The sequence below is a fragment of the Xiphophorus couchianus genome, chromosome 16 (assembly GCF_001444195.1).
Source record: "Xiphophorus couchianus chromosome 16, X_couchianus-1.0, whole genome shotgun sequence".
In the NCBI taxonomy this organism is placed as follows: domain Eukaryota; kingdom Metazoa; phylum Chordata; class Actinopteri; order Cyprinodontiformes; family Poeciliidae; genus Xiphophorus; species Xiphophorus couchianus.
In genome coordinates, this window is record NC_040243.1 from 3,079,416 (window position 1) to 3,094,233 (window position 14,818).

General features: G+C 37.6%; 2 protein-coding genes and 1 long non-coding RNA gene across 4 annotated transcripts; 1 reads left to right on the plus strand and 2 right to left on the minus strand.

Annotated features, from left to right (window-relative positions):
* Positions 1 to 3,008: 3,008 nt before the first annotated feature.
* On the minus strand, positions 3,009 to 5,625 carry LOC114159424 (cephalotoxin-like protein). Of its 2 annotated transcripts, none has more exons than XM_028041397.1 (3): positions 5,511 to 5,625; positions 5,382 to 5,429; positions 3,009 to 4,820 (listed from the first exon to the last, which is right to left on the minus strand). In XM_028041397.1, exon 3 carries the CDS (start codon positions 4,816 to 4,818, stop codon positions 3,214 to 3,216), a length of 1,605 nt encoding a protein of 534 aa, XP_027897198.1. In that variant the 5' UTR covers positions 4,819 to 4,820; positions 5,382 to 5,429; positions 5,511 to 5,625; the 3' UTR covers positions 3,009 to 3,213. The 2 variants fall into 2 exon arrangements, with proteins under 2 accessions (XP_027897198.1, XP_027897197.1); XM_028041396.1 differs by having other exon boundaries at positions 5,382 to 5,441; positions 5,511 to 5,622.
* A 4,860-nt stretch (positions 5,626 to 10,485) lies between these two features.
* On the minus strand, positions 10,486 to 12,444 carry LOC114159608 (uncharacterized). Its single transcript, XR_003598623.1, has 2 exons — positions 12,129 to 12,444; positions 10,486 to 10,763 (listed from the first exon to the last, which is right to left on the minus strand). It is a non-coding gene; the product is annotated as an uncharacterized LOC114159608 (long non-coding RNA).
* A 720-nt stretch (positions 12,445 to 13,164) lies between these two features.
* On the plus strand, positions 13,165 to 14,522 carry LOC114160212 (uncharacterized). Its single transcript, XM_028042688.1, has 2 exons — positions 13,165 to 13,254; positions 13,443 to 14,522. The coding sequence occupies exon 2, from the start codon at positions 13,510 to 13,512 to the stop codon at positions 14,302 to 14,304; it is 795 nt and encodes a 264-aa protein (XP_027898489.1). The 5' UTR covers positions 13,165 to 13,254; positions 13,443 to 13,509; the 3' UTR covers positions 14,305 to 14,522.
* The last annotated feature ends 296 nt before the right edge of the window (positions 14,523 to 14,818 follow it).

Genomic DNA, 14,818 nt, shown 5'->3' on the forward strand with positions numbered 1-14,818 from the left:
GACTCTTGCTCTGCATCAACTAACTCCCTGCATTTTGAGTGGGTGGATTCCTCTGACATTAAGTTTTCCACTGATGGTACTGTGGTTTCTTCATCCTCTGGTGGTGGTAAATCCCTATTGCCTTGTTCGTTGCTGTAATTCTGAAGGTTCTCCTTCATTTCGACTCCATCTGCTTTGTTGTTCTGTTGTGCAATGGGAAGAGGAGCAGCTTGATCTCTAGACTCTTGGTTTTCATTTGGTGGAAGGTCATCCAATGAATTACCTGGGATCTCTACATGGTGTTGGTCAGAGATTGACTTTTTCACTTCCCCAACCTTTGGCAGCACCTCAAAGATTAAGTCTTCCATCATTTCCAGACTTGACTCTTTTTCCTTCAACGTAAGATTAGTTGCCTTTGTCAGATCTGAAAACTCCTCTGAAATAAATTCATCCACCATCTTTATATCCGGTTCCCTTTCATTAGAGATCAAGTCATCGTCATTAGTGGAATTTGAAAGATCCTCCAAAATAAATTCATCCACCATCTTTATAGCTGATTCCCTTTCAGTCGAGCTCAAATCATCTTCATTAGTGGAATTTGAAAGATCCTCCAAAATAAATTCATCCACCATCTTTATAGCTGATTCCCTTTCAGTCGAGCTCAAATCATCTTCATTAGTGGAATTTGAAAGATCCTCCAAAATGAATTCATCCACCATCTTTATAGCTGATTCCCTTTCAGTCGAGCTCAAATCATCGTCATTAGTGGAATTTGAAAGATCCTCCAAAATAAATTCATCCACCATCTTTATAGCTGATTCCCTTTCAGTCGAGCTCAAATCATCTTCATTAGTGGAATTTGAAAGTTCCTCCAAAATGAATTCATCCACAATCTTTATAGCTGATTCCCTTTCAGTCAAGATCAAATCGTCTTCATTAGTGGAATTTGAAAGTTCCTCCAAAATAAATTCATCCACAATCTTCAAGTCTAATTCCTCGTTTTCAGAAACAGGATTGCTGTCAAATGTCTCGTCTGTTGTCACCTCAGAGTCTAATTTCTCAAGGATGTCTGGTATCAGGTTTACATTAAACTGCTTGCTTCCGTTCTTTGTGTGGCTCATGGCTTCTTGGATTTGCAATGTAAAACAAACTCTAGGACAATTAAATAACTATTTTGTTTAAATCGCAAACTATCTCGATCTCTCACCAAACTCCAGCTGTGTCTCTTAAAGAAAGTAGCAGAAGTAAAGAGTTGCTGTCTGAAATCTGTGATATATCTCTGTGATGTCATAACAGACCAGATTCCATCAAGGCAGGTTGAGTCAGCTTAGCAACCGTTGCTAGGTATGTCAACAGCTGTGTGCAGCTCAGAGAAATAATGTCTAATTTAAAGTAGGAAAAGTGAAAGTTTCCATGTTTTAGAGGCTCTGAGGCTGAGAAGGAATCCTCCAGTCACTAAACGCTCTTCATGTTGTAGCGCGACTGAGACAGGACTCTTTTATCAGGCGGGTTTTTCCACAGAGAGCTTCTGTGATTGGTGGAGGGGGAAAAGTCTTTATTTTCCAGACTTTTCAGTATCTAAGCTATTTAGGGGGACGGATTCCTCCAGCTCAATTTATCAAGGTTTCCATCTATATTCATAAAATAAGGGCCAATTTATAAAACCCAGCAACAAAATAGCTACAGAAATACATAAAAAATAAAATTTAAGTATAAAATTACAAACTACAAATAAATGAGACATCAAATTAAGGCCCACATTTTTATGAAATAAATTATAATGAATATCAAGGAAGTTCATCAATAATAAAACATTATTTTATTTGAACAAATATTAAATGAACTAAAATATTTCAGGTTTTAGGATCTGATAAAAAAAAAAAAGAGAGAGAACAGGAGTCTATAAACTCCTCTGGTGGATCAGTTGAAAAATGTCACAAACTTACGTATTTATTTCATCTGAAAATGTCCTGCAGTGCCACAGTTCTACCACTTGATGGCACTGCAAGTTCGTTTGTCACGGTTGATGCACGTTAGAATAGAATAGAATAGAGTAGAATAGAGTAGAATAGAATAGAATAGAATAGAATAGAAGTACTTTATTCATCCCTGCAGGGAAATTACTTCGCAGTTACAGCATAGAGACAAGACACAATAACAACTACCACTGAGTAGTAGTTGTAGATAAAATAAAAATAAAATATAAAATCCTATAAATTGTAAAATATAAAATGCTGTTAATATAAAAAGCTACTAAAGAGCAGTCCTTGCAAAGATTCAAAAAATGCAGATATATATATGTAAATATATGTACAGCCAGTGTGCCACAGTGCAGTTGTGCAAAATCAGACTGATTAGTGCAGAACAATGATTTAGCTTTTATTGTACAGTGAGATGGCATGTGGCAGGAAGGATTTCCTGCATCTGTCCCTACGACAGCGGAGCTGGAGCAGCCTATGTGAGAAGGTGCTCCGCTGTGTGTCCACTATGCTACCATGTTCTTCTGTTTTTTAAATCAAGAGTTAAAAAAATATAATTTAATGAAATCATAATTGAAACATGAAATAATCATTAGATTTTTGTTCATTTATTGAGAGTACACATTTCTGTCGTGTTTCCGTTAATGTTGTTGTGTTTCTGTTAATGTTGTCGTGTTTCCGTTAATGTTGTCGTGTTTCCGTTAATGTTGTTGTGTTTCCGTTAATGTTGTTGTGTTTCTGTTAATGTTGTTGTGTTTCCATTAATGTTGTCGTGTTTCCGTTAATGTTGTTGTGTTTCTGTTAATGTTGTTGTGTTTCTGTTAATGTTGTTGTGCTTTGCACCTCAGGGCCACCATACATTTCTGATAATTAATTAATTACTTTATTTTTGTTTAATTTTCCTTTATTGTTGTTATTATTGACCAAAATAGGATTTGTTTACATATTTTTTCTACTCTGTAGTAATTATGTTAAAAATCTGGTTTATTAACTCCATCTTCTTAAATTAAACAAAACCAAAACCAGGTGAGCAAAGGATGCAAAGAGACATTTAACTTAAATGTTTGCATTTAATTGTATTTTTATTCAGAATAAACAGTCATTTATTCAGTAACATAATCTGAAACGTGACTTTATTCCAACAGGCAAGACTCAACTTTGGCGCCATCTGGTGGTGATTTATTGAATCACAGTGGGATGCGCTGTTATTCTATCGAACCATGGTTTCCTCTTTCAGGGTTCTGTAAAAAATCTTCTAAGAATTGTGACATCTGAGTTCTTTCAGGCCATTCTCCAGGATTTTCAGCCTGTCCTGTACAGTTTTGATGGGGGGAAAGATGGCGTCCGGTCTCGGGATTACGCTTTTGTCGATGCGCTGCTCACAATATTCTCCATAGAATCCAGCAGGACATCGACAAACCCATTCGTTTGAGTACAGGAGTCTGCCGCACCGTCTGTTGATGTGACATAGATAATCTGTGCAGGTGGGCAACGTCCTGGAGAAATGTATGGAAATCCTTCCACCACCAGTAGACCAAGAGCATCCCACCCGATGCAGAGGCGTTGGGACCTCTGCAAAGTCCTCATAGTAGGTCACATGTGTTACCTTGGCATATTCAGTGAATGCAGGATAGGTGCCTCCATGGTGTTCCACACATTGGTTTATTTTGATGTCTGTGCAGTATTTATTGCTGAAACATGTTTCTGCAGTTTCCCTAATATATGTTTCGTCTGACAGAGAAGCATGGGGAGTGTGGCTCACAAGCACAATGATTTCACCTGCTTCAATCTCAGCTGCATCAAACACAATATGATTGTTCTTGTCTGCCTTGTTGTATACCACCACCACCCAGTTGTACCAGTTATACTTCTTGTCCAGAAATGCTTTCACCTTAAGAGCAACGGCCATTTTGTCATCAGCGCTTAGTCCTTTGGCGGTCTCCTCCACATCTTTCTTCATGTAATCTGTATAGTTCTGCAAGCAGAAGTCTATGGCTGCATACTGAGCTTCATAAACCTTTGTGAACATCTCTACATGTTCAGCTTCTTTGTTCACTGTGTTGAAACCCATCAGCTTCCAGTAGAACTGGTTGACAAACATCCCCTTCCACAACAAGCCACTGAAGTACAAGTTATACCTGCCGATCTCTTTAACGTCACATTTAAACTTCTTCTTCAGCAGATTGTTGAGGTTTTCGCTCAGAGACGTGCTGTCCACTGTCAGGTAGCGGTAAAGATTGGACACACTGGATTCAGCTCCTGAACTTTCATAATAGTTGGCAAATATTTCAGCCAGTCTGAGTCTTTCTTCATCAGTCGATACCAAGTTACTGTTTTGACGAAGATCATTTAACTTATCCCAGGCGTTGAGGATGGCGACTTCATCTCTAGAGTAGATGCTGGCGTAGTTGAACCATTCAACATCAGTTGCCAAGTTGGAGATCTGGATCGAGAGAAGGTCCAGCTTCCGGTTCACCTCAGCAAACCCTTTCTTTACCTCCTTCAGCACCAGGTCTTCCTGGGGGATAAAAGCTAAGACCATGTTGAGAACGGACGCCGCTAGAGTTCCAATGCCCGGTGCTAGGCTGGCGATCTTCGAGAAACTGGCCATTATATCTTTGACTTTCTTAACATCAAGGTTTTGCATCACTTCTATGATGGTAGTCAGAGAAGCTTTGACTGCTTCTGTAGATGCTTGCACCTGCTCTCTAGTGCTGGCTGCCATGTCTCGTTTATCTCTGTACTGAGACGAGGGGACATTTGGCGGATCACCAAGAGACAAAGCAGAGACAGTTGTCCAGCAGAAGAGAAAGATCAGTGAAGCTAACAGGACCAAGCTAATCCAGCGTTGGGACGCCATCACTATAAAACAGAGAATAACATTCAGTCTAAAATAAAAAGACACATCCAAACATCTTCTGCTCAAGAAACTCTGCTAAATTGTCAAAACATGGTGAAAGCTGCAGTAAAAGAATATTTATTTTTTTCATATTTGTTAAAACTGTCATGTGGTGACAGTTTGCTATGAGACAGATAAAACATGAAAAGATAGATCTCTTTCACCTCCTCCCTAAGCTGATTGGTTGTTTGTAGTTAGCTCTGGGAGAAAGCAGAGGAACTCAATATATTCAGCTTGATTTATGATTTACAAGCTAACATCCATTTACTGCTTTTTGCTGAAACTAAACAAACTAAACCCTGAGCTAACATTGAATCAGAAAGTTCTTGTTTCAGTTGCTGCAGTTGATTCTTATTGTGTTGAATTAGATGTTTAACAGGAAGCATCTTCAACCTTTTCCCCACATTTGGACATCAGACGACGTCTTTATGTGGACGACCTTCCAAGACAGTTTTCTTCTCCTGAAATCTTGATCAAGCAAACAGAAAACATAAACATCTGATTGAAGCAACCTGGTGAGTTACCTGCTGCTCTGATGGTTTGATTCTCTGCCAGCTGGAACTTCTTCTTGTCTGAGGATCAAACTAAAAATAAATCATGAAAGCAGCTGCAGTTAAAGACCGGATTAAAGTGTGAATATAAACTCTGCAGACCTGTTGAGATGTTTGAGGAGCAGGCAGAGGTCCAGATGGGTGAGCAGAACCCGTCAGAGCAAACCTCTGCTTTCTGCTGGACTGATGCTGCTGACCTGAGTTTAAAGGACTGAGGGTCGCTCCTCCTTCCCAGGTCCGGTTTCAGTCCAGGGTTCAGTCTGGAACTGGAAATGTTCTGATCGGCGTTGTTGACAGGTCAAAGTTACTGTTGCATCCACGCCGTGGTATTCAACATTTACTTAACTTTCAATAAAGTCTGTACAGCTAAAGCAGGGGTCACCAACCTTTTTGAGACTTGGAGCTACTTTCACGTGTTCAGAGTAACACGAAGGGCTACTTGTTTGATACAGACATACATTTTCTTGGCTCAGCCTTTATAATAAGAGTATATATACATAAATATATGATTACACGCTGCCTGGTCATATTAATGTTAGGGGCTACTGACAATAGTTATCAGTAATAATTTACCATGCAGCTATGGCTAATTGCTATGTGATCAGAAATTCTTAGTTCAGAGTTTTAAGTTTGATTCCCTTTTGGAGATTTTCTGTGTGATTCTAAATTGCCCACAAGTGACTGAGTCTGGATTGTTGCAGCTGGACGCACTGAGATTTTCCTTTAAATAAAAAAAAGAAAAGAAAAGTTATTGTATTTTTTTGTTATCCAAACCTCTTTACTATTAACAAAATTGTGGGGAGAAGAAAAAGCTATTTTGTGTCAAAACATCTTGTATGTGTTGCACATCTGTGTGAGTCTGTGGGGGTCAAAGGGCACCCAAAGCCTAAATCTTATTGGTCAGTTTGCTTTTTCTGTGACCTAAAAATGATGAGTGGAGTTTGAATCTCCCATAGTTCTAAGATCCCGCCTGAGCTTTTTACAGTGCGGTTCTGGCGGGTCGCCAGTTTATTAGCTTTTGTTGTGGTTTCACAAACTTAAAAGCTGACGGGTCACCAGCTGGCTGACACCAGCAGATGTTGAAAAAAAAAACTGTCCGACAGATTGGAAGGTACAAAACTATCACTGCACCTGACCTGCAGGAGCACAACCGCCTCTCCAACGCGCATCATGTGGCGTCGCACAAAAGCCGCACAAACCTAAACCACTAAAGCAGCGCAGCCTTTTTTTTTTTTTTTTTTTTTATACAAACGATGCTAAATAATAAAGACATGGAAGCGAAGCCTATATACCCGTGTGATCCACGGACAGAGGAGGATGTTGATTCCCAGGTTCAGGTGGTGTCAGACGTCCAAAGGAGCAGAAGGTGAAGCAACAATGTTTGCTTAATTTTTACTCTTTTGGGGAACGTTTTGACTAGATTAAATGGTTTAACCCACAGTCTTAGCGTGACACTCGGGAAGAGCGGCAGATGTCAGCTAACATGTGACCCATCAGCTCTCCGGTTCGGGAAACATCAAAGAAGCTCAGAAACCGACGACCCTCCAGAACCAACACTGTAAAAAGCTCCGCCGGGATCCAAACCGCTCTTAGAACTACGGGAGGTCCAAACTCCTGTCATTCATTTTTATCTTACAGAAAAACCGCCAAGCCGCCAAATAAACAAAAGCAAACTGACCAATAAGATTTAAGCTTTGGCGTGCCCTTTGACCCCCAGACTCAGACGTGCGCTACGTACAAGATGTTTTGACACAAAAGATCTTTTTTTTTCTCCACAATTTTGTTAATTGTAAAGAGAGTTCGATAATAAAAATTTCAGAAATTATTCTTTTCTATTTTTACTTCAAGGAAAATCTTAAGGTAGGCAGCGCGCTGAAACTGCTGCCCTCCGATAAAATGGCGTCTGTGCAGTTCTGAACTTTAACCATAGAAAAGAGTTTTATGCATAAAGGAATTTATTTTAAATATTTTTTTGTAATTTACTTTTTAAAAAAATCTAAATATAAACAAATGTTATTACTTCAATGTAAAAACATTAAATTAAACAATTTCTTGGCAGTGCTCCCTAATGACAGGTCTTGCTCCGCGGGCGACCGGGGGCCCGCGGGGCCCGTGTTGGTGACCCCTGAGCTAAAGCATAAAAATAAAAATATTCATACTTTGTAAACTTTTCTTCACTTTGGGTTTTTGAAATCTCTGCATGTTTTACGGCGTTTGAGCAGCCGGTGAATCTACTGAACAATGAATTCACTGAACTCTGTCTTTATGGGACATCAACCTGCACCGGGTTGATGGGAAGAGTCTACCCCCCCCAAAGAAAATAAATAAAAAAACTAATAAAGTAAATGAACTACGACTAAATATTTGCTAAGAGGGGACGGCAGTGTTTGTCTGAACTCTCTGATCTGCAGGTTTTCCGTAAACCACCTGGTGGTTGATCGATCGCTCTTCCAATGATTAATCACAATTAATCAATATGGTTAACTTTAAACTTGAAATGTAAAAATTAAGATACTAAAATGTTATGTTCACTTTACAACAAGGCTTTTATTTATTTATAGATGTTATCAATTCTTCTGTAAACAGTATAACGCATTAGTAACTGTTTATTGTGCATTAATTAAGGATAAAAAAACGACACGTATAAATGTTTATTGTGCTTATAAGAAATATTTAATATAACAACTAGATAAAATATATAAAATTGGTTCACTATTTGGCAAGAAATTGCTATATTTTGTGTCCTTCCTTATTTAATGGATGATAAACAGTTATAATGATTTGTAAGGTGTTTAGAGATGAATTAATAACATATATAAACCATTTATTAGCCATATATAAGGGCACCTTTATTGTTGCAAGCCAAGCATATACAATTTAAAGTTTTCACATTCAGGAAGGTTTGATTAAAGGTTTTACTTTGGAAATGTAAACTATAAACTGCCTGTGTTTGGTGGAAGGATTATTCATAATTGCAATATGTACTTTGGTTTTATCCAAAAAACCTTTTTTGTTTTTATTTTAAGAATTATTTTGGCACTAGCTTTCGTTATCTGACAGGAAGGAGTTTCATAATAAAAGCTCATCAAAGTTCTTAAAAATAATAAAAGGAATTATTTTTCCTTTTTATAAGGAAAAATTATTTTTTCTTTATTTCACAAAGGAAAAAAGTGAAATAATATAAAAGATCCATAAAACTGAAGGGTCTCATTATCAGCTCAAGTCAGAGGATGAAAAGGAAAATACTTTTAAAGACTAAAATCAGAAACAGACTGTCAGGTGATGAGCGAAAAGTTTTAATGGAAATATTTAAAGAAAAAAGAAAAAAAATCACAATCTATAATATTTATTGAATAGAAAATATGACGTGCACAAAAAATAAAAGAAAAACGTTAACTAACATCCAACAGAATAAAACAAAACCATAAAAAACTCTAAAGAAATTTGTCAAGAAAACATTTTACACACACGATTAAATTAAATCTGATTTGATTGGATACATAAACATTAACAATACCAAAAATTTAATTAATATAAATAGGCCTGTCACGATAGCAAATTTTGCTGAGCGATTAATTGTCTCAAAAATTATTGCGATAAACGATAATATTGTTTGAAGACCTTTTTACACTGATTTAATGGAAATGACATAATAATGCATGTGATTTCCTGCCAAAGACAGATACACTTTATTTTCAAAAGAATATTTAACACTGGAACTGATAAACAAAATAAACAAAACAACCAAAAACGAAAACAAAATGGATTCTCAGTCTCCATTAATAAAAAATGTACTTGATAAAAACTAAACAACATAAAGCCAAAGTGGAAATAAATACTGCATTCAACCAAAAGAGTGCAGATTATGAAGTCTGTATATTATGTTGCCCTTCAGTAATAATTAGATTTAAATAGAGAAGATGGGCACATCGACTACCTGATGCAATAGTTCACACTACACGATTTTTTGCTCCTATTTTTCCCCTTACAACAATCTTAAAACGTTGGTCTTTCTAAGATTGTGTGGTGTGTTATGGTAGATCATCGTTGCCGCTCTGATCTAAATCAGGGGTTTTCCCCGACTGGGAGCTTAACGCAGCCTGTTGAATGTGACAGGCAGCCAATCAGAAAGCGCGGATTCTCCTCTGTGTTTTCTGAGGGGAAATTACGGAGGGGAATCCCAAACAGCTGACACGGCGCAACCTGAAGTCCAGCGGACATTGGAGATGATATGTGGAAACAACATTAATGTTTATTCAACATGCAAAGAATACAGAAATGACAAGAGGAGGAGTTGGAGCGAAATTGCTACTGCAGTTGATAAACCCGGTAACTTTTCAGCTGTTCTTCGTTACGTGACGTAAACAGGTTATAATGATTTTCATTCAGTCAGGACTTTACACTGACACTAGCAACATGCATTGCAGGTAGATTGTAGTAATGCATTGATTGATGCCTGGTTTTAAAATTAGTTCACTGGACTTGTAGCCATTATTTTGTGCCCACTGTTGGACACCACACGGCAGGAACGAACCGATCGAACCGTTATACCTAGGATTTCTGTCGGCTGTGTGGTCTGTCAGGTTTTGAAAATGGGCCGACAATCGGCCATGTTGTGTTCGCAGGGCATTACACTAAGGAAATGAGGAAGGGAGGGTCAGTGGAGAGCACCGGAGTTGAGCCTTTTTTCATTCAGTGTCATTAACAGAAAGAGAAAAAGGCCGGAAGAGACGATAATGCCGATAATTAAAATGACGTCGATAGTTTTAATTTATCGTACGATTAATCGATTTATCGTTTATCGTGACAGGCCTAAATATAAATAAATCATAACTGAAGAAAATAACTTTAAAAAAAATTACAAGTGAGCACAAGTTGCCAGTTCAGTACAGGTGAATTTAATTAATTTAATTTTTATTCCAGAGATTAAAAAAATGAAACTAGACATTATTGAGCTGCTCAGGGTAAGAAAATCTTTCTGTAAATGAATCTAAACTCCTCCAGGATTTTAAGGCCGCAAAACTAAAATAATATTTTTTACACTTTGGCTACTAAATAATTAAACACACTTCAGATAAAGATTTAAAGACATTTTATTTGATCTGATTGAGAATCTGTGGAAAGAGAAAATACATTTTGGACCTGATCACTAAAATAAATGATCCAAACCGCAGAGAGGAAAAAGATGTTGAGTTACAGTAAATAGTCGGATTTATGGGAAGTTCAATTCTGGAATTTCTTTGGAAATCCATCATCATCATCGTCATCGTCATCATCATCATCATCATTATCATCATCATCATCCAGTTTGTATTTATATCTAAACCTGTTCAACCGGATTCCAGCTCCACTGTCCTGCAGGTGTAACATCACAGAAAGATTTTAAATATATTAAAACAGATAAAAACAAACATGTACAGTAAGGACAAAGTTATAATTTTATATTATCATAAATAGAATACTCAGATTTAAGGAATGTGCAACTTTGTAGGATTAAAAAAAGTACATAATTTAAATACATATTTGTGCATCAAAACAAAGAGACTATATTATATGAAAAATAAGAAAATTAAAAATTAAAAGATTAATTTTCAGCCTTTGTCTGACTTCTGGCTCCTCTGACTAAACAATAAATAAATGTTTTGTTGCAATTATATAATATAGGATTATTTTCTATTCCTAGAATAAACACAGAAATCAATTTATTCTGAGTTTAACAGAAAAACAAACATTAAAAACATAATTTAACTTCCTATTTTCAACAAAATGTTAATAATAAGAAAGTAAAAGTGTTTTCCTTCTTCAAAGATTTAAATAAAGTTAGGGAAACGCCCACTCAGGTGTTTTCCTTAGTGGGTGTTAACCCACTCAGGAAAGTGGGTATTTTCCTGAACCTTCTTGCTTTCATAAACATTTTATCATCCGGAGGGAAGAACGTCTCCAGGTTTTCTCTTCAAGCTCACCTGTGAGGTAAGAAGCAGTCACAATGCAGCTCGTCTTTAAAAAACTTGATTTTTCTTTAGCCATTTTTTAATCAGTCTATTTTTGTTGATACATTTTGCCTCATATTGAGACATTAACATTAATATTCAGAGTAATATTATCTCCTTAATGTCTGCTGAATGTTAAGAACTGGAATTCACCCTCAGATGATTCTACTTCAAGGTTTTTGTTAATTATTTAGATATTTACTGATGTATGAACTAATGTAAACATATATTCTGTTTGTTTTCTTGTGTTTCCTGATAAAAAAACAGCCATGAGTGATTTTTACATTCCCAACCCAATTCAGCTTTCTGCTGCGATGGAGGAGCTGGACAGACTTCAGCAGCAACTGTGAGTTTCTGCAAACACTTTGATTTTAAACGCTTCAAATATTCAAAAATCTGTGCAATATGAAATTCTGGTAATCCAAACATATACTACATTTATTTTGTTTTATTTTATTTTACACACAAACAACTCCTTTATATCTGGAATTAGCGCTTGTATGATTAATGATTAAAGTTTATTATTATAAAGGCAGCTTTCTGTCTCCCTCTGGTGGTTAAATAATGAAATAAACATCCGGAAGTTAACAGCAGAAAAAGGACAGAAATTAATTTTATAGGGAGAAAAATAAAGAGATTTGACAGGAAGAAAGAATAAATAACCTGCTAGGAACCAGAAAAATTAAAGACTTTAAAAAGTTTGTGTTTACATAAAATGTAAAAACATTACCTCATTAACTGAAATATAAACTCCATAATTAAAGAAACCTTTAAAATGATCCTGGTGGTCTGACCTCCAGAGGAACCAACAATGAAAAGGATCCATCTTCTGTGGAGATCTCCTGGTTAAAATATGTTTTTTTATGAGAGTTTACAGCAAAGAAGCTTTAAACCAAAAGCAGAAACTAAATGAAAGTAAAACTGTGACCAGAGGAGGAGCTTCTGACATCAACAAAAAGTCTTCAGCAGATGCAATCATAACATAAAGCCTCTAATTTAATCTGTAGAATCCATCAGATTTAAAGGAACTTTGCTGGTAAATGTCACTGAAGTCAACAAATAAGCTTTTCGTTAATCGTCCAAAATAAGGACTTTGCGTTTACATAATTAAAGTTTATTGATGCTTTTATTTTGAAAAGAACAAGAAATGAGACTGACAGACACACCTGATGATCAAATAAAGTGATGTTATGCATTTTGACCAGAACTGAATGAAAATGGTTCCTTGGGGGACGCCACAAATAAAACCGAGCGCAGAGGAAAAGTTCTTTCTTAAAAGTTTAATTTGACCAACAATAATCAAATAACTCAAAGCAGGTTCCTTTAAAGCTGTTTAACAATAAACCATGTTCTACTTCAGGTTTCCAGGGAGATTTAGGAGGTTGGATGTTTATGTTAAAGGAGGGAAAATAAAAAGTTTAAACCAGATGGATTTACAAACAGAAAGGAGCATCCAGTCTGAAAACCATCCGGATCTGGAACAACCTTCAGTTCACGCCCAGCTGTCAGAGGAAATCCCCTCTGTTACTGTTACAGCATGAAAACAGGGATTTATAAAACTTTGCCCTAAATGTGAAACTTCCTCAGGCTCCTCTCCAGGAAACTGAGACCAACAAACTGAGCCGATTTAAAATGAAAAAGTTTCCCAGCAATGTTTGCTCTGCTCTGTGCTTTAGTTTTAATTTACACATATGAAACAATATACAGAATAAAAAAAGTCAATAATAATAAATTTGTATTTTTGTGCTTTTTTTGCGGTCAAGTCACAGAAACAACCAGATTATCCGGACTTTCCCGCCGTCTTCTGTCCAGACCCGCAGAGCTGCTGCTGCTGGAGGATCACAAAGAGTTCCCAGGTAGGACTGGTTTTCTGATTAATCTGCAGTCTGGGGGTCCAAAGTGTGGATTGGGGGCCGTTTGGCCCCAGGGCAACATGTTTGGACACCAATAGGTTCATCTGAGACCGTCCTCCATGTTGGCGTCTCGTTAAAATCGATGCACAGGTCAAAGCTGCAGCTGATGCCCGGTTTGTTGGTTTCTCCAGGAGGAAACGCGTCAGAGGAGTTCGTCGCTCTGACATCATCACGATTCCTGATGAACGCAGCAGACTGATGACGCTCGCTGTGGAAAACTGTAGCGACCAAACCGCCCTGACGTGGCTGAGAGAAAACTCAGAGTCCAGCACCTTCAGCAAGCTGGCGGACATGTTTAACTTCCTGAAGACACACATCGCTGCAGAAGAGAAGAAGAACCACGGCGACGCGGTGGACGTCGTCTTCATGGCTCATGGAGCAATCAGAGACTTCATGATCCCAGCCAGCTGTCTGCTGCCTCTGGCCTCCATCAGGGACGTGGTTCTTTATGCTCCCTGGAACTGTGTCACCTGCAGTTTGGGGTACGGCATCGCCACAGGACGGCTGCAGCCTCAGCACAGAGTCTTCTACTGCACCAAGAAGCTTGGCTGCACAGTTCCTGATGAAAAACACCGACCCGTGAAACTACCGGACCGCTGGAACTCAATGAGACAGGCTGGAGACCAGATGATCCCAAACATCACAGTTAGTCCTCTACGACCAGACAATGGAATCTGGAAGAACTTTGAGTCTCTCACCAAAAAACACGGTTCTGTTGGGAGAAACCGGATCGTGGTTCCGTTCATCTTCCCAGGAAAAGAATCAGACAGCGTCCCGTTCTCTGTGGTCACCTTGGCCCTGTCTCTGGTTCTGCTGCAGTCCAGGTTCAAAGCCACCGTCCACCTGGACGCCTGTCTGGGAGACCAATCTACTGGACAGAAGCTTGATAAAAGCTACCTGGAGCAGCAGTACGCCTGCGCCATCGACGGAACCGGACTGGCATGTTCTCCTGAGATGTTCAGTCGGGTCCAGTTGAACATCCCTGAGGTTTAAACAGCACACCTCCATCACCACAGCACTTTTATTTTCTGAGCATTATAACGTTATATCTTTACACCTCCAGGTTCTTCACAAACAAAGATTTTACTTTTTAGCAAAGTTAAAAACCCATAAATAAAAAATCTCATACTTTTTTTTTTGTGTGTCTTGGAGACAAACTTAAAGTCTCAGTAACCGTTAGATTTCTCAGGTTTTATAGTTAAATCATGGTGGACAATGTAAAAACAAACATTTATCCTCTGAAAAATACAAAATCTTACCAAGTATTTTGAGTCTAGTTATAGTGAAATTTATATTTTATTTATATTTTAGTGCACTTGAGATATGACACAATTAAAAAGTAAAAATGTTTATTTAAAAACCTAAAATCCATTGGCAGATTATTTAACTTACAAGACATTTTTGAAGCTATAAGTGAAATAATCTGCCAGTAGAACCAGCACTTAAATTCCAATATCTTGCTGAAAAGTTACTTGTAAGTTAGTTTCATCTTATTGAAATTATACTA